At 42.3% G+C, this 19765-nt stretch overlaps 2 protein-coding genes across 4 annotated transcripts in view; both read left to right on the top strand.

Moving 5' to 3' along the window:
* Positions 1-10872, top strand: part of MYBPC1 (myosin binding protein C1) — a 66612-nt gene extending 55740 nt beyond the window's left edge. The window contains exons 28-34 of the mRNA XM_033058117.1: positions 785-980; positions 1568-1707; positions 4261-4420; positions 5841-5977; positions 6861-7047; positions 9352-9410; positions 10840-10872. Of these exons, the coding sequence (XP_032914008.1) occupies positions 785-980; positions 1568-1707; positions 4261-4420; positions 5841-5977; positions 6861-7047; positions 9352-9410; positions 10840-10860 (900 nt within the window). The 3' untranslated portion in view covers positions 10861-10872. The remainder of the gene's footprint in view (positions 1-784; positions 981-1567; positions 1708-4260; positions 4421-5840; positions 5978-6860; positions 7048-9351; positions 9411-10839) is intronic.
* Positions 10873-17999: 7127 nt separating this feature from the next.
* CHPT1 (choline phosphotransferase 1) overlaps positions 18000-19765 on the top strand; it is a 21138-nt gene continuing 19372 nt past the window's right edge. For 2 of the 3 annotated variants that reach the window (XR_004417705.2, XM_033057958.2), the window contains exon 1: positions 18013-18301. Coding sequence is in view for 2 of the 3 variants with exons in the window: in XM_033057958.2 (XP_032913849.1) it covers positions 18059-18301 (243 nt within the window). In the remaining variant the exon portion in view is untranslated. Of the gene's footprint in view, positions 18302-19765 lie in introns of all 3 variants that reach the window. The other variant, XM_033057957.1, reaches the window with a different exon arrangement.

The following is a 19765-nucleotide window of genomic DNA, read 5'->3' as shown; positions in this document are numbered from 1 at the left end:
TATTGGGTGGGCATAACTCAGGTTCACAGAGGCTTTTAAAAGCCTCATAAAAGCTTGATCAGCAATACACTGCAAGATATATTTCTCTTGAGAAATTAAAGGAATATTCTATGGTTATTCTCTAAGATAAGGTGTTCAAAATTGTGTGAGATCACCCTTTTCAGACAGCATCTTCAAACTGTTTGCCTGCAGAAGGCAAGTCCCATGGCAAAGCAGGTGAAAATCACTCTAAGTACCTATATTGGGCACTTAGACACACAAAAAATGGCACACAAAAGAGATCAATCCAGCCTTCCTAACAGCTATTACAACTTCCTTTGCAATGAAAAAAGAGAGTTTAGGATCCCTGGAGGTTGAATCTATTGCTTTCCTCTTTCACTGGCGGCGTAGAGAATGTAAGCATTTCCAGAGAGTGAAATATTTTGTTCTATCCTTTCTATCATAAAACTGGGAATTATTTATCAAATTTAGCCAGAAAGATAATTGTCCAATATAGCCAGAAGTTGCAAATATTTTCAGTCTCCTGGGCAGAAAAAAAACCAAAAACAAAACAAAAACAAAAACAAACAAACAAACAAACAAAAAAACACAACAAAAGGAAAGAAAGTTATATTTTAGGTGATTTGATATGATTGCATCTCTAAATGGTGTATAATTTAAAAAATAATTCTGTTTCTTTCAGAATAGTTTTAATTTCCTTTTTGGGAAAAACAGGAAGTAAACTTGTTTCCTTCTCTTCCTTTTTCTTTCCCATAAAAATCATAAAAAAATGTTTTCCTTGCAGGGAAAACCAAGAGCAAAAGTATCGTGGGAGAAGAACGGTTCTCCAATCGACAAGAACGACATCAACATCCGCAACACCGAGCATGACACCATCATCTTCATCCGAAAGGCGGAGCGGGGCCACTCCGGCGAGTACAACATGAAGGTGGAGGTGGAGAACCTGGTGGACAAGGCTACGATAGACATTCAGATCATTGGTATGTTTGGAGGAAGGAAAATAAACCCAGCTGTTCCAAGGCTACAGGAAAATGGGAATCCTAACATCTCTCTTGGTGGTGATATCTCTCCACCTCCAATAATTTGGCTGTAGATTTGTGGTGTCTCCATACACCATAGCATTATTGGAATGCAACAGTCCCTTTTTTCTCTGTTAAGCCCCTCATGTTTTTGTCTATCCAGGATGCAAGATTTTTCCTGTTGAGTGTACCCATAGACAGAAATGGTAGCAAATTCATAGTAAGTTTGTCACAAATGCAGTGTGGAAGAAATCCTAAATGCTGAAAGCACATGAAGGTAGGAAAGACAAACAAGAAAACACATTTATTTTTCCTTTTTACAATCTATTCTTTTACATAATAGGCAAAACTGGCAGCACAACTTTAAATATGAAGTTTATTCTGACATGCCTTCACTTTGGAAAGCTTTATTTTGCTACCACATATTTCTTCTGCCTTTTTTTTTTTTTTTTTTTAATAAGAAAGAGAGAGAAATCAAACTAATTAGAAGATGTGTGTGGTAAAAAGACAGAAAGCAAACAGTAGAATATGTCATATTTTCATTACAGATCGCCCAGGCCCACCAGAGGTTGTAACTATTGAGGATGTCTGGGGAGAGAATGTAAATTTATCATGGAAACCACCAAAAGATGATGGCAATGCTGCCATTACTGGGTATACTATTCAAAAAGCAGATAAGAAGAGTATGGTAAGTAATAAGGAGATGTTTAAAAGCTGGATAGACTAATGAATTCTCCCTTTCAAAAAAAAAAAAAACCATTATGTGCTTAAAATTACATAGGTGGACAAAGCACTGATTTATCATCATTCAAAAAATCTCTAAAGAACTCTCTAAAAATCTCTTCTTTACTATAACTGAAGCTTAGAAATTGACATATTTTCAAGTTATTCCAAAGAGAAGGATGAATAAAGGAAAGGATAGGTGGATTTGAGAGAAGTAATTCTGCATTTTTCCTTTGCCTCAGGAGGGAAAGTAAAACCTTAAAATATTAATTCTGAATTCAGTAGGCTCTGCCAGAATAAAACTGTACCATTGCTGCAATAAAAGTGTACCATTGCTGCTGTTTTCAAATTTGCAATGTCACACTGTGTAAGTCATTGCCACTCCTTACTACCCATGGCAAAACACTACATAGGTATTTCTGAAGCCACTCTGAGATTTACAGATTAAAAAATGCAGAAATACAGTAGTTTCACGAATACAAGCCGCACGGATTATAAGCCGCACCCCCGGTGCCTCGACAATGTTGCTGTCTTTGTCAATAGATAAGCCGCACCCTGAATATTAGCCGCACTTTCGTTCGTCGCGAGAATCCGTGCGCAGCTTTCACAAATTGGCCAATTAGTAACAGGATCGCGGCATAGCGGGCTTTACTGGCTCGGGGCGGGGCCAGGCAGGCTCGGCTCGCTCATGGTTGCCGACGGGGCCGGGTGGCCCAGCTCAGCGCCACGGCTCGGCGGGGCTGGCCGGGTGGTGCTGCCGCCGCCGCCGGGCTCGCTGGCCCCCCTCTCCCGTCAGCACCGCCCCGCTGCCGCGTTCGCTCACCCGGCTGGCAGGGCTGCCGCCGCCGGGCTCGCCGTCCGCCCCGCTGCCGCTTTCGCTCGCCCCGCTGCCGCTTTCGCTCGCCGAGCGCCGCTTTTGCGAGCGCCGCTTTCGCTCGCCCCGCCGGCAGGGCTGCCGCCGCCGCCACCAGGCTCGCCGGCCGCCCCCTCCCGTCTGCACCGCCGCCGCGTCTCCTCGCCCTGGCCGGCACTGCAGGCCCCCGCACCGCCGGGCTCCCCCACGCTGCTGGCCCCGATTCTGCTGGGCTTCCCCCGCTGCCAGGCAGCCCCACCCGCCGGCCTTCCTGCTTCTGCCATGCTCCCCTGCACTGCTAGCCCCAGTTCTCCCGGGCTCCCCCGCCATGCTGGCCCAGGCTCTGCCGCCCTCCCTGCCCCGCCCTACTGGCTCAGGCTCTGCCGCCCGCCCCCCACACTGCTGGCCCCGCCTCTGCCAGGCTTTCCCACCTCTGCCGGGGCCGGCCGGGCTCCAGCTTGGCTTGGGGCTGCCGCGGGCTCTCACTTCCGTGTTGGCAGCTTTTAGAATTTTGTTAATAGATTAGCCGCCCCGGAATATTAGCCGCACTTCCGGGTTTCCACCAAAATTTTGGTCAAATTGGTGCGGCTTGTATTCGTGAAATTACTGTATTTATTATTTTCATTAAACTAACAAAAACTTTACACTTTCTTAAAAGACAGTAGTCAGATTCTCAGATTTAACATTTACTGCAAACTTAATCATTGGAAATCAAGGGCAATATTTTGGGAGCTTCTTTCTCCAAGAAAATCTTTTGCTGTTCCCTTCTATCCATTGTACTAATGTGTTGATCTCCTTCATGGTCTGATCAATTCATTATTCCTAAGCCACTATTTACCTTCCCATCCTTTTTTTTTTTTTTTCTTTTTTCCCCTTTCTCCCTCTCTTGAGAGTATAAGAAAATATGGTCTCTGGTACAGTGACCAGAACAACGTCCCCTCTAAATTACTGGCATAAGGAAAAAGTAACAACAGCAAGCAGCATCTAGGGTTCAGTGTGACATGGATCACTCGGGTCACTTTCCTCACAGTATCTGTGCTGGTGCATTTTGCAATTCTGGCACAGCTGGTCTGCTACCAAAAAAACTGTTTTCCCAAAGGAGCTTTGGCTCCTAAAGTTGACCAAATGTTAATGAAAACTGTGGTACAGGGAAGTCAGCACAAGTTCATCTTTAGAAAAGCAAGAAAACTATTTAGGGCACAGAACTACATTTCTCATGAACACTCAGCCTGTGATAGAGAGGGCAGATTAGTGCAGTGGCCTCTTGTGTGTGCATATTACTGCAAAACAGTCCATGCTATTGCCTTCCCCACAGGAAAGCAGTTTTGTTATCTGCAACTGTGCTTTCTCTGTCAGCAGTGTGGATTAGGAATAAGGGAGCCTGCCTTGCTCACACAACACAACCTTTGTAATACTGCAGTTCCTAAAGTGAACCCTTCCAGCTGCCAGCGTAGCAGTTCAGTAGGGTTCACTTTCCATTCAGCCTTCACTGCTCAGCAGTGAGCCCTGCAGTACTGCCATTATCACTCAATTCATTATTAATTATTGTTAGCTCTATTCTCTTCAAAGAAGAACCTGCTCCCAGAAGCTTGCTGATTGTTCTACGGGATTGTGGAAGGCCCAGGGCGTCGGGAGGAGCTCACCCTGTGTGTCTGTGCCTTTCAGGAGTGGTTCACCGTGATCGAGCACTACCACCGCACCAGTGCCACCATCAACGAGCTGGTCATAGGCAACGAGTACTACTTCAGGGTCTTTGCTGAGAATATGTGCGGCCTCAGCGAGGATGCAACCATGACCAAAGAGAGTGCTTTGATTGCAAAGGATGGTTAGTTAATTATCCATGCCTCGTTAGGGGGGAAGGGGGTGCTCAGAGGCTGGGAGGTGACTAGAGGTAAAGGCCATATCTCTAAAGCTTTCAGAGGCATCCCCTGCCCCAAGGCCAGGTACAATGGCCAGAGTATTTCCTATTCAGACTTCTTGGTTTGTCCACACTGCTCATAGCCACTGCTTTTAATCAGGAGTGGGACATTTCTCTCATGTTCTGGCATTTTCTATGATCTCAGATCTCAGACTCATGTCACCACTGGCACATATGCCTTGACAAGACAGCTGGAGAGGAATAAAGCAGCTGTTCTCTTAGAAGCAGTGGGTCACTGCCCTCCACTGCAGAGTTGGCATCAGCTGTGCTCCATTTCAGGCAGGATGCAGCAGAAAAGCATAATAACCCCTGCTTCACATCTCTTGAGGGTGAGGTTGGGCAAATTCTGATTCTGCAGTCAACAATCCCGACATTTCAGAAGATGGCACTGCAAACTTAAAAACCACAACACTTTCCTATGGAAAGGAAATTCTAAAAACAAATAACTTACAGGAAGAAAATCAAGGCAGTTTGTCTGAAAGGAAGGAATACATGACTGCCATGCTGCAGAGGACAGACAACCTGCACAACCCACACAGCCAGGCTGAAGGACTCTGGAGTCGTGAACAAGAGAATGGCTCTAGGAATTCTTTTTCAGCACGGCTTACTTGCCTTTCTCATGAGAGCAAGAATCAGGCCTAAACTGCACTAAAGTCAGTATGAGAGCTTGGATCAGCTTTCAGTGAGGCAAAGCTGCTTAATGATACCTGTGCACAGGAATAGATGTCTGTCTGTCCAGCCACCTTAAATGCCAGCTGTCTGAAGAGGATTTGTTGGTGGTAATCTCCATTTCAGAGTAGAGAGAAACTGGCAGTGAGAAAACACATTTTGCTACCATGTTTTCCTTGTTCAGAGACTGCATCCATTCAGGTATCTGTGTTGTCTGTGCACTGTTTGAAGCAGAAAGAAAAATAGATTTTCAGATACAGATACATTTTATAATCAGAACAAACTGTAAAAAATAATTGGCAGCAGAGTGAACAAGGCTTGCCAAGGACAGGCATCCTGCAGTACAAGGGTCAGGATCCATCCTGCTCTGTAGCATGCAGGGCATGCAGGCACAGACACAGAATAAGCATATATTGCTTTGTGTACCACCTGCTCAGGAAACAGAGAAGCCCTCAGACATCACTGCCATAGCACGACCAAGGGCTATAGTCACTGTGCAGACCACCTCCAGCCTCCCCTGCAAGTGCAGTAACTGGAGTCACATTGGTGCCTAAAGCAGTGCAGATCAGAACTGACTCTCTATTAGCCATTTAATGCAATTGGGTGTTTAGCTACCTGCCAATGCTCCTTTTACAACTGTTTAAACTTCCCTTCATAGGTAAAGTCTACAAATACCCAGTCTACGATGACTTTGACTTCAGTGAGCGGCCACTGTTCACTCAGCCCCTGGTGAACACATTTGCTGTAGCTGGCTACAATGCCACCCTGAACTGCAGCGTCCGGGGCAACCCCAAGGTACAGCACAGCACCTAAAGCACGAGAGAGTTTAACCTGACAATAAAAATTAAATGCCACTTTTACCATTTAACTCATGAGCCAGGCTGAAGGCAAACAGACAGGTGTGGGCTCTAAAGAATACCAAAATATAGGAGCTGCTTACCTGTGCTACAGGACCATAATAATTAATGCACAGATAACTCAGTAAAGAGGCAGAACCTCAGGAAAAGGTTGGGCTTTGCTGGGACTCTCGCTGACAACAGCTGTACAGTTAATATATCAGTAAAGGTTGTTACTAAAATAAAGCCATAATTATTCTATAAAGAGCTAATTACCTCTAAGTAAGCACATTGCAGGAATTCTCTGGGTGCCGTGCTGTTTCTCAGACTCACTGCACAGTGTGTCTTGTGGTTTCTTTTGAATTGTTTCTTTTTGAGATCCTTTTTTCCGGTGTGAGAAACTGAACTGGCACAGTAAAATGAGCAATCTAGAGTGCTGCACACCTTTCACCTTCACAGTTTCTGACTGTGCAAATTACTGTGGAAAAATATGGTTTTCCTATTGACCTAGAGTAATTGGATGCCAAAAGCTAATGATCAGTCCTTGTATTGAGAACAAGCTTGTACTTATGACTTTAATTAGGTGATAAGAGCTGCACTAAAAAAAAAAGTGCCAAAAACCAGATGTATGATGCAACCAATGCTTATCTTTGAGTTAAGATTTACAGTTTCCTTTCTATCACTACTTCCTTTTTTACTATATCCGGATTACTTAGCTTTAACTGAACACCACAAAATAGGGGATAAAATATTTCAGTTCACAGGTTTGTGCATTTGGGCTTTCTTTTTTGTTTGTGTTTGTTTGTTGTTGTTGTTTGGTTTTTTGGGTTTTTTTACCACAGCCTAAAATAACCTGGATGAAAAACAAAATAGTCATAATGAACGACCCAAGGTATCGAATGTTCAGCAACCAAGGTGTCTGTACCTTGGAGATCCGCAAACCCAGCCCCTACGATGGAGGCACTTACACCTGCCGAGCAGTCAATGAACTGGGAGAGGCAGAAGTGGACTGCAAACTGGAAGTAAGAGGTAAGAGCTTTAAAACATTGCAAATACCCTCTTTGCCTGAGCACTGTCTACAGAGCTGAAAGGATGCAAGGCAAATGCAAAAGTGAGTTCAATTTTCCTGGATTAAATCAATAGCTCTGTTAGGACAAAGTAATACTGGTTGCTTTCTTTTGTTTTGTTTCCATTAATGGATATTTTTTATGAATTTCAGGCAGTTTAGAATTAACTGGGATGTAATAAATGGCAACAGGGCTTGGATAGGATGAGTAATGAATAATCTCAGGACTATATTTTCCAGAAAATTACTTCCTAGGAAAAGATAGGGTCATATTTAGCTGGACTAATTCCCACCAAAGGCTTAGTTTCAACTATGGAATAAATTAAGTGTTTCTCAAAAGATTATTCTGAGATTATAAGTAAGGAAAAGAGCCTAAAGCCAGCTGATAGGAAGTATCTAACTAAGGAATTTAGAGGGAATTTAGGTGACATCAATATGGCTTTAATTACATCATGCTAATCTATAATGAAAAACACATTTAAAATTTTTATGAATTGCACTGTGTTTATTTTGCATTTCAATTTCCATTTTCTGTATTTTCTGATGTATCTTGTCCCACAGCTCAGATATGCCAACAAGAAGACATTTCAATAAATACTTGGTCTGTGTTAAGTTGAACATTTAAATAATGTAATGGAAATATGCATAATATATTTCTCAGTTTTTATTTTTAAGATACTGTCTTTTAACGGCGATACCCTCATCCTGGAAGTAAGATTGCTTTCCCTAATCACAAACAAACTTTCTATTTCACAGCTTAACAGAAGACCTCAATACCTGAGAAGGTTGCTTTGTCTATTTTTTTAAACAAAAAGCCAAGTTATGTTGCTAAGTAAACACCGTAGCTAAAGCTTAGCAAACCAGGATAGGCTCAAGGCTTGCTCTAGGAAAATAGAGCAAATTACTCTGAAACAGCCAGAGTACAAAGACATAATTACATCTTATAAAGACATAATTACATCTTATTTCTCTCTTCTATTGACTTACATGTTCATTTCCCAGCCTGTTCGTTTATTTAGGAGGGCTCCCCAGATGACTGCTCACCATGCTGATGCAGAGCAGAGACCAGCGGATTTCTGACTCACTGGAAATGAGCTGCAGTGTGTGTGTGTGTGTGTTTGTTTCATATGTACAGCTTTAAACTGGTTCAGCTTTATTCCAGCAAGTAACTATCAAGGTCTGGATTTGTAAGATGATGAGATAGAGTCGAATGTTGTCTGAGTAAGACTAAAAGGCTCAAGGCTCTGCTGCCTATCTGGTGAACATACAAGCTATGGTGCTATTACTACAGATAGTAGGCATGACTTACTAGTAAGTCATGCTAGAGAGCTCTATGCCATGCAGCAGTATTTACTGTAGCAAGCTATGTTTCCTTATGCTGGCTAGAATTACTTTTAGCCATCCATCTCTGACATATTGGAGAACTTAAATTATTGTGCCTATATAAATGCTCAGCTCCAAAAGAATCTGAACAGCCTAGGATTTCAGACTGTGCATAATATTGGAACAACTGACTAGTTAGGAATACTCTGGCTATGAATACTATCAGTATGCTACAATTTTCTACAATTTTAGCCATTTCCTTACACTATTTTAGGCTTAAAATTAACCCCCTTAGTTGTTGCTAAATGTAAAGCTCGTTTCCTGAAAACATTTCAGTGTCACTTACAAGCACAATTAAAATAATGAAAACTTATTCTGTCCTCATAAGAGGATTTTCATGTACTGATGTTATTTCAGATACACAATCTTTTGTTCTTCGGTTTTAAGTTTGCTGAGTGAATTTAAAGATGGAAGTTATGTGACCTACTCAGTACAATTGCACAGAGTGGCTTTTTTCTCTACATGTGTTTGTATAAAAAGTCATGTAACAGATGACTCTTTTTCATCTGTCTTGAAAGATAACAACATACGGAGAATCTCATTACAAAAAATACCATATAGATCTTTTGAGTTTGTTGAAGCAGATACCTAAATATGGTTCTAAATCTCCCATTACAAGCACTAAAGAACGAAACAATTCTTACCAGCTTCACTGAGGTTGATGAAAAGATTTAGATAAGATGCTGTGCTTCTTTTATCATGGAAAAAACAGCTTAGGAGAACCTTTATCTTAGAAGTGAAATAAAGGTTGGTGATCACTTTAATAATAGGTTGGTGATAGCAAAGTTGCTGTATAAGAAATTTTATTTTTAGAAGGTTTTAAGATCAACTGGGAAGAATTTCAAATGCAAATAAATGCCACTATAAATATTCTAATTCTGCAGTGATCTATCATGGAGTAATTAACCCAGGAGAACCACTCAGCTTGGCGGGGGATAATCAGGTTTATAATGCGCATACTCCTCTGGACATTCCATTTCATTCCCACCCTCTCTTTCCACATGCAAATGCATTTTCTGCATGCTAAGTGTGTATTTCTTTGCTTTTTTAGATTAAACTAGACAGAGTCTCATGGCATACATTGTCTATGCCACATGAGCAAAGAAGGCCAAATTAATCAAGAAAATATCCAATCATATGGATATTTACTATCCGAATTACTGAGGTTTTAGACATATTTCATAGAAGTACGTGTATCTATAGAGAGTTTATTTAGTGACTGTGAATATGTTTGACCACAACACTTAAACCTTTCCAGGAGAAAAAAATATGCATTTCAAAAGAAACAGCTCTCAGTTAGTTTGTAGAATTATTGAAAGACCAGAAGTATCACAAAGTCATTTGCTGCACTTAAAAGGCATTCTTTGTAACAGATTACTCTTTGGTTACAAATTAGTGCTCAGAATGATAATCCATGCCTGAACTTAACCTTTAAGGATGAAATCTTAATTCAATTACTTACAAGCAGAAAATTTTACTTCATTTACTTCATTTCTTCTAGAGATCATTTTACATTCAAGTTCATTTGGGTTCAGAAAATTTTACTTTCTATAGAAATGTCTCTTTCCTTGGAATCTTGCCCGGATTCAGAATATTAACAGTGCAGTTTTTAAATGACAGTGATGCCCAGAAACTGGTCTGCAATATATTATGCATCCAGACTTACAGTTGCAGTCCTAAAACACATTAGATCAGACTGGATAATGTTTCTGCAGCTTTCAAAGTAATGGGGTATTTTTCTTAAAAGGCTACAATAGGTGAAAAGTTTAGTGCTTTTACAGACATAGATAAGTGTATATATATGGGTGTTTTATGTTTAATTAAGCAAAATGTTTAATTAAAGGTAAGGGCTACTACAGAGTAAATAGCATGCTTTAGTAATTAAATGTGGATATATGACAAAGTACATACTTTAGTGCACAGGAATGTAATTAGTCTGTACTTGATTATTTTGCCTTATAGAGTTTCAACATATATATATATATGCTTCAGTGTTACGTGTGTGCCTTTTTCTTCCCCTGGTGGAAAATACTATATATATATATATATGTGTGTACATTAGCTTCTTTGAAGCTATATTTGGAAACTTTTATTATAAATATAATTTGGTTTCAATCTATACTTTAGACTAATTAGATGTTTTTATAGTTACTTGTATCTATTAATCTAGTTTTTACATATTAATGATAATTTTGAAGTGGTACTGGATCCCTACCTTTTACTCTTCATGTGCTTCTATTCCCGCATATTTTACATGACTAAGGATTAAATTATCACCTTGACATAATTGTAATAATAATTTCACTCAACATTTTCTCTCCACTTTTGTGTTAGCAATTAAATTGTTACTTCTCTTTCTCTCTCTCCCTTAGTTACACAGTAAGGATTTTTGAATGTATATTGTCATCTAAGGTAAGCTTTCATATGGTTCTTGCATATGAAGCTTATGTCTGTTTATACGTCATACAATGTCTGCCTAGTATGGCATGATTTTCATTATGTCACTTAATGAAAATGTATTTATAAGTTAGCAGCATGATGGCTTTAAGGCATAGAAATTTAGAGTTTAGTAATTGCTTGTTATGGTAATTCTTAGTAGTACATCCCATATCCTCTAATGGTGCATGATTCAATGGAATTTAACAGTGCATGACTTAGCATGATTAATAAGCACGAATAAAATTGTAGTAATAAAAAGAGCATTATGTATTTACAGCAAGTTATTTTTATAGGAATATGTCTCTACATAAACAAAATATTTATTCCAGCCTTAACTTCTTTTAAAAATGAATGATTTATAGCACAACTTGCACTCCATGAGCTGAAAGAATGCCAAAAAGCTGAAAGAATGGCAAAAAGCATGCTTTTTTTTTTTTTTTTTGTCTGTATTGTGCATCTACCTAAGGTTGGGAGCAAAGTTCTGCCACAATGACGACATTAAATGAGACAGCACAGTCTCATAATCACTAGTAACTAATAGCGTTTTAATTGAATAATCCTTATGTTAATAAAAGTTGTAAGTTCTTAAAAATCTGTACTCAGCATAAATGTTGTATGTAAGTATCAGCTCAATCACATTTAGCTGAAGCATTCAGAGAGTGTTATCTTCACCCTGGCAATGTACTTTTGCTTTAAAGCTTTTGGTGTGCTCCAGAAAAAGCTCAGAAGGTAAGTGCAGCTATCAGTGGGTAGTTTGCAACTTGCAGAATACAATATTCACACAGATTTGTAAAAGGACTAGTAATGGTATATAGCTTTCTTAAAGCAATTTACTCTCTTTGTCTGGAGAAAGGGCAGCTTTTAAAGTTTTTTAGCAAAATATTTATATTTTTCCTACTGTTTCTTCCAAACATAATTTCATTTCAATGAAACTAACAAGAATACTCGTGTTTAATTCCCATGGCTTTTATTTCAGTGGCATGGGGCATCCACAACCTCTATGGGCAAGGCGTGCCAGGGCCTCCGCACCTTCACAGTAAAGAATGGCTTCTTTGTATCTAATCTACACCCATCCTTTTCCAGTTTGAAGGCACCACCCCTTGTCCTATCACAACAGGCCCTTGTAAAAAGTCCCTCTCCAGCTCCCCTGTAAATTTCCTACAGGTACAGGAAGGTGCTCTGAGGTCTCCCTGGAGCATTCCCTTTCCCAGGCTGAACAACTCCAACAAAAAGTGGAATTTTGAAGTGAATTTATAAGCTAATCCAAAATGATTCCTCAGACTTCCCCAGCAGATGAAAATTTCAGTTTTCATCATCTCTCTCTCTGGAGACTATATCGGAAATCCTGGCTTTTTTAATATGATTCTTTCATGTATATCATCCCGTTTGTTATTTTTAAGCAACACGGTAAATATTTTGCTAAATACCTAGAAACCATTTTAAGACACAAAACTAGAATAAACTGAATATCTCTGCATGTTTTCCACAACTCATCCTGGTCAGTGTTTTCTACACTGTTCCCCCTGCACTGACTTCCATCTCTGACCATACTCCACCCAGTGCGATGGAAAGCCAGGAGAGTTATTTGAAGTGAAGCTTTTCATAAACTATTGCATGTGGTGAGATAAATGACTGAATATATGATACCCTAGAAATGAAATTCACCCTGCACAAGAGGACAGGTAAGGTCTGTGTAGAACCAATTAAATAATGGTTTGATGTCATACTGGATTTTTGAGCAGGGCTGAATTTTACCACATCTCAAAGTATGCAATAGGGACTGAGTAAAACTTGTCACTTATGCCAGAGAATAAAGGTGCAAAGCTGTTGCTACAGAGACCTTCAACCTAAGACTACCTGTTTTCCTTGTTTGTAGGTGGGCTTTCGTTCTTCAAACTGTTAATGGATGGAGTGCCTCCGCATATCATTGACTCGTATATGCGTGAAGTGCAGGCAGACAAAACTGAAGGGAAGTGAGAGACCGTCCACAGTGCTTCCTCCCACTGCACTGGAAGCTGCTAGCAGAATAACAACATTTTAGTTCTTGCAACTACAGAAAAACATGTGCAGTGGGGGCTTTTATGACTTTCTTTTTTTTCCCTAATTGTCCTTTTGTTTTCCCTACCTGCTCTTACTGAAAAGAAAGAATACGCATGGATTGCTTTGAGGTTGAAATGAAATGAAATGAAGACAACACACGTTTTGTAATGTTCGGCTTTATTTTCTGTTTGGTATCGTGTTCTGTTTTTTGATGAGGAAAGAGGGGAAGCTGTGTAACAAGCATAAGGAGGCAGGCAGTCTGTATCCAGTGGTACAAAGCATATCTTTCTCAGACTGGAAGTACATGGGTTAGCCAGTAGATGTGCAATAAGATCCTTGGAATACATACCTCTGATAATGTATCTTATTCACCTGAGAATTGTTTAACAGAATATGGTTTTACTGTAATGTAACTAATGCATATGTAATTAATGATCATTTAAGCTGAACGTATCTTCCTATAGAAGTTTTGATTTCCTAAATCTGACCCATTGGTCTGTCAACTTAACTGAAATAGTTTTATTTAATGTACAATAAACATGAAGTGTTTAAGATCTGTTAAATTCTTGTTTACTTATTTTTTCCTGTCTCATTTTACCACATATCTTGTTTTATTTCCACTTACAATAAAGGAGGAACTTGTGCCCACCACATGGAGTGGAAAACAGTCACCTAACCTAGTGGATTTACACCTTAAGATACATGACACAGAATGTGAATGGAGATAAATGCTGCAGATACATGCAACTTTTTATCTCTGCATTTTCTATACTTCAAGTGTGATAAATGCCAACCATGACAGTTTTCATCCTTCTGGATCCACTCCCTTTCCCCAGGAATTCATGGGGCTCTTGTGGAACTTGGCACTGGTGAGTTCACTGTGCATGGCAAAAGTGCCTGAGAAAAGGTAGAATGGCTGCATTTCTTCTCCAACTTCAGCATCATTAACCTCCAAGTTCTTTAGGAGAGGGGGTGATTTTCCCTCAGTCTCCAGTAAACCCTGAAGCATGTGAGACACAAGGTCACACATATTTTGGCCAGCCTGTCAATTCCCTATTGCCCTGTCATTTATTTACCAGTTCTCACTCTGGCTGTACAAATAGGGCAGGTTATGTGCTCACTGGCTAATGACTGATCTCCAATTAGGGTTTATAAAGATAAAGGCCTACTTAGACCAATGGTACATCACAAGATGTTTATTTGATGTCAGTGCATTTTCAAACATTCAGCAGTCAGTAATTATGCAATAATAAAAGAATGTGTTACTCTGAACTGCAACAGCTGAAGTGGTGTTTTTACAGTTGCGCTTCCACTTTTTTTGCTTTGGGGATCTGAGTGCATTTTCTCACGTCGTTCTATGAATCTTACTCTGAGAAATAGATAGGCAGATAGAGAGACAGACAGATAAATAGATAGATTCTTTTTCTTTTCTCCTTTTTATCTTTGTGATTTCTTCTGTAGTGCTATCTGTGCAGGGAAGCAATTCTGCATTCCCAGTGATTCTGGACACCCTCCCACATCCCACCTGCATTTCACCTTGCTTCTGCCAAAATCAATCTTCTACACATTCATTCACACCTACATGTGAAAGAAAGCAATACATTTTCTAGGAAGAGAATTTCATACAGGATTAATAATTCCTGTTTATTCTATATCTCACCAGTGAATTGAGATCCCTCCATCTATTTTGACGCACAGAAAGCTGCAAGAGAAGGTCAGTTTGATTAAATGCCATAGAGGTTTAAGCATTTAAACACATCGCCCTTATTAAAGTAGTATCAGACTACTATAATCAGCACTAGAAGCTACAGTTATTGTGAATTTGTGAATTTGTTTGTCAGTAAGCCCAAAAATGAGGTACACAGCCATCTTCAGTTTGTCTGAATAACGTTTACTGCTTCAAGCTTATGTTTATCTGTCTCCTCAGTCTTAATATCTCACACATAATAAGCTGGAAGCCAGCATAACCTCAGTTTCTGCAGGCTCTCTGTGGATGGAATTAGCTACTCTAATTTCTCCCAGATGCCAGGTTGTTAAACGACAAGCTGAACTAATCTCCTTTTCGCTGTGTGAGCAGTAAGCGCTGTACTCGGTGCCCTCAATTCCTCCCCCCTCGCGTTGCCCAGCCTTTGCCATTGGCCGTCCCTCGGGCTGGGGATGCACCACGCCAGCAGGAAGCACAGGGCATCAGGCCGGGGATGGGGCTGAGAGGAGGGGGTATCAGTGTGCTCTAAACTCAGACTACACCGAGCAGCCACCACTCTGGATTAAGAGTTAACCGATTTTCAGAGAAATGGCTGGATGGCGTGAGACAGGACAGGAGTTTCTAGTGATTTAAGACAGGCTGCACAACCTTATCTAGAGAATAACCTTATCTAGAGAATAACAGAAGGTAGTTTGGATTTATGACAATTTGCTCTAAAGGATTCTCCAGGAATATTTGATGGATGTAATAGTGACCAAATCCACAGAGGTGGGAAAAGGTTAATGAAATCTGCAGTTAATACCAGTTTAGGAAAATAAAGAGGTACCAAAACCAGCAACTACAGCAAAAGCAGCTTAGAGGGAATAGAAGCAGCAGAATAGCATGCTGTAGAAGATATGACACAATGCTCCAAAGAAATTTCTCCAAAGCCACAAGGATTTCCAGGTAATTAATGAACCTGAAAAAGACCTAGGAGTAACAGAAGACAGCAAATACATGTAAACATACATAGATAGAAACACAAAGATGGATCAAAGCTAATTTTAAAAATTTTCATTTATTTTTAATGAAGACAGAGGAAATATTTGGTCTTCTCTTGGCTTGCTTTCTTTGTGCATGGAAGGTTATCTGGCATATAAATGTAGAAATACAGTTCCATTCTCAAATTGGTGTATGTGGAGCTTGATATGGGCACTGCAGTTACTCATTAGCATTGAAAGAGCACAGCTACTGCCAGCACTTTTTCTTTACTGAAAACAATCTCACAAATATAAAGGAGAGGAAGAACAAAGAGACAAGTAATCTTTAAAATATTATTTAAATTGGGATATACTGTTAATAAGGTCTTTATGGAAAATCAGAAATTTTTTAAAGTATTCCTTTTGTAAGATATATTTCAAGCTTCCTGAACTTCCTTTCAGGGGGAAAAGTATAATATTGGTACCTTTTTACAGAGCATTGTGAGGGAACCCTTACTTTATGAAAGTCTTTTGTTGCATTTTGAGACTCTGGAGCAAAAGGCATTCTATTTTAAGCACAGTGTACTTACTGTCACTTGACTTTCATGTCCTGCTTTCATGACTGACAGGTAAAGCTGCTGCTTTGGAAGCAAAACTGTATCCTGAATACTGAGGAAGTACTGGAAGACTAAACACGCTGGACTTACAATTCTGTGTTCTCTTATTCTATGCTTTGTTGCTGAATACTTTTGAAATTAAAACAAATCCCTCCCCAAGCCCAGTGATAAATTCAGTAGGGAATCTCTTTCTAACGTGGCACCCGCTTTTCATGCCAATTACTTTCTCCTCCACTTCTTTCCCTAGTTTCTCTTCTTTTCCTCCAGGTATCCAAAGAGCTTGAGCAATCTCTCCATAAATATCAGTTCTGTTATTCTCATTGATCACAGTGATGCACAGGATATTAAACAAAACAAGGTTTTACCTTCTTCCAAATGTAGTGATTCCAGTGGACTAGGGATCTGACTTGTGAATCTGTCAGATTTCCCTTTTGCCATTCTCTAGTTGGAGGCAACTGAACCTTTCTTTACTGTGTTACATGTTACCTTCTGAACTAGGACACCTTCTCTTTTGCTAGCAGTTCCTATCCCATCTGCTTTGGCCTCTAATGACAATCACTGCATCATACTGTTTTTAGTGATCCGTAAATTAAATCAGCTGATGAATGACGTAGCACTTGGAATGTACATAGCACATCGTGGGATTTGGAAACCACCATTTAACATGTGTCAAACACTCCTGACTCTTGCAGTAGAGAAACCTAATACATACAGTATATATACTATACATATATAATACATATACATATGTATTATATTACACATAGAATACATATACATACAGTAGAGAAACCTAACACATAATAACTTTATCAGTTGATCAGGTGACTTTAACCAACAGGAAGTGGCTCTGTGCAGTGTCTGGACAGAAAGCTGCACCCTCTGTCTCACAGTGGAGTAACTTAAAGAATTTCCTATGCTAAGATGATGCCATTGCAGGTTGTATTTTTCACTTTCTACTTCAGCTACACAGCTTTTCCTGGCCTCCCTCAGAAACCACACACCTTCCTGGAGATTCAGGGATACATGAAAACTTCACGACCAATTCAAATAACTTGATGTGCCACAATTTCTGAAAAGGTGTATTTGTTTTGAAGCACCTTCTCTAAGCAAGTGAAGGAGGCGAAGGAAGTCCTGTGTAACATCGTGTGCAGGTGCTGACACGTTAAGGCCAGAACTCCCCAGGCCATGGGTCTCCTCCGGGCAGTGGAAGGGATCCTTGGGTGATACTGCGGGGTCACCTCCCTGCAGGCACGGCTGCCCTGTCCTGCTGGCTGCAGGGAGGTCACCTGCCGCTCAAACACTGCCTTTATGCTTTGCTCCAGCAAAATCCTTATGGCCACCTGCTGCGTGCACACCCTCTGGTATACAAACCATCTGCATGATAAAACCTGCGAAAGGGAAATAAGCCGAACGAGGGAAATCACGGCTGAGAGCGGCGCTCATCCATGCATGCGGAGATGAGAGGTGCGCGCTTCTCCCCGGGGACAGCGCCGGCCCTGACCGCCCGCGGCCCGGGAGCGGCGGGACGGGCCCTGCCGGCCGCACCCCGCCACGACCGAGGGCTTCCCCACCGCCCGGCCACCCCCAGCCTCACACGGCCAGGCGGGGCCAAGGAGCCCTGCCCGCTACGGGGCCATGGAGCCCAAGCCGGGGCGGGGGCGAGGGCGTTCGCCGCGCGTCGGCCGAGGCAGGGCCGGCCGTTCCCCTCCGCCCCAGCCGCTGTTGGGCGTCGGCCTCTTCCGCCGCTGCCCCCGGCTCGGCTGAGCCCCGCCCCGAGCGGCGGCGGCGGCTCCTTGACCCCGGTGCCGTCCGTGCCGGTGGTGCGGGCATGGTGGTGTCCTGGGCGCTGCCCGCGCCCCTCAGCCCGGCGCAGCTGAAGCGCCTGGAGCAGCACCGCTACAGCGCGGCCGGGCGCTCGCTGCTGGAGCCGTGGCTGCAGCCCTACTGGGGCTGGCTGGTGGAGCGGGTCCCGCGGGGGCTGGCGCCCAACGCCATCACCTTGGGCGGCCTCCTGCTGAATTGCCTGACGGTGCTGCCGCTCATCGCCTGCTGCCCCAGCGCCACTGAGCAGGTACCGCCCGACACGGCTGGGGCTGCGGCTCGCCCCGCCGGTGCCTCCTGACAGAGCCCGGAGCCGGGGGCCGTGCCCTGTCACCTGGGGCTCCGCCGCAGGACCGCGTGTCCCGTCCCTCGCAGGGAGAGCTAAGGCAGCGCTGCTGAGGGGTGTCCCGAGAAATCGGGGAGCGGTGACGCGCGGCTCACCCTTTGGGGCAGCAGGGGTCAAGCTGGGGATGGGTGCTGAGGTGGAATGGCCAGATGCTGTAGGGATCACGTGGAAGGAAGAGGGTCAGCGGACGAGCCCTCAGTGCCCGGAGGGCCCCGTGGGGCCGGGGCTTTGGTGTGTGTGGGCGCCTGGCCTGCACTGCACCCGTGCTGCGAAGGGCTCACCTGGGGCGTGGGACCCCCCGCCTCCCCAGGGCCCAGCCTGCCTGCCGTGTGCGTGCCCCTGGCTGGGAAGGGAATGTCGCCCTCCTCAAGAGTGTGGTTGTCACACACGTCGAAACAGCAGCTGGTCCTGATAGAGGGTGTGGGATGTGCCCAGGAGCAGGGCAGGGCTGGGCCATGAGACATGGCTGATGCTTCTTCGGCGTCAGAGCTGCGCCTGGGTTGGGTAGCAGATGTGTAGCTGACAGAAGCTCAAATGTTTCCCATCCTTGTGTAGGAAACATTTAATTGCTTTAACTTCTGGAGGAAAAACGGGCTTGTTAACGTGGGCTGGTGCTGCTGTCCCTTGAACTGCAGTGCCTACAGTTTCTCAGTCAGTTTCAGGAGCTCTGTCGGTTTCCCAGCCTGTTGAAAGTTTCCCATTGCAGTCTTTTGGAGTTAGGGTAGGAAATAGCACGAGGAAATTGATTATGTGGGTAATATACCTTGAAAGGTGGCCGCTGTTTTTCTTGTGTTCTGATGGACTTAAATCCTAACAGCAGTTGGTTGGGGCTTTTTTAATACCATAGCATTACCCTGATAAGTATTCTTGTCAGAAGAGCACTTCTTTTTCTCTAGTTGCTTTGCCCTTTGTAATAGCAGAAGTATTTGTGGCAGACATATCAGGAAACTGGTCCAGATTGAAATTAACTTCAGTTTGGTCTCTCCTTTATCACTCCTGTGATACACATCACCAGGTAGAGGCACTCAGGCATTGCAGCCAGTAGAAGGGAAGACAGATGATAGTGAATGGTTGGAAACTACAGATGGTTTTCTAGTCACATTTCCATAATTAAAATGCCATCTTCAGCTTGGTTTTGTGATGGAAGTATCAGTTGTGCCAGCTAGGTGTCTGAATGCTCATTTTAGCTTTTTCTCTTTGCTGTTCAGAACTAAAAGTGGAAAGTAAATTTTGCTTAAGTTATTTTTCCCTTGAGGATCCTTGTACAAAAAGGTTGCAGATATCCAGGGAATTATTCCTTCCAGAAAACTTAGGTTGGGTTGTTGGGTTTTAGGAACTTTTCTCTTTGAACTGTCTTTTTTTTTTTTT

This window comes from Catharus ustulatus, chromosome 4, assembly GCF_009819885.2.
Source record: "Catharus ustulatus isolate bCatUst1 chromosome 4, bCatUst1.pri.v2, whole genome shotgun sequence".
In the NCBI taxonomy this organism is placed as follows: domain Eukaryota; kingdom Metazoa; phylum Chordata; class Aves; order Passeriformes; family Turdidae; genus Catharus; species Catharus ustulatus.
The sequence above is the reverse complement of the archived record's forward strand: the minus strand, read 5'-3'. Positions and strand labels throughout refer to the sequence as shown.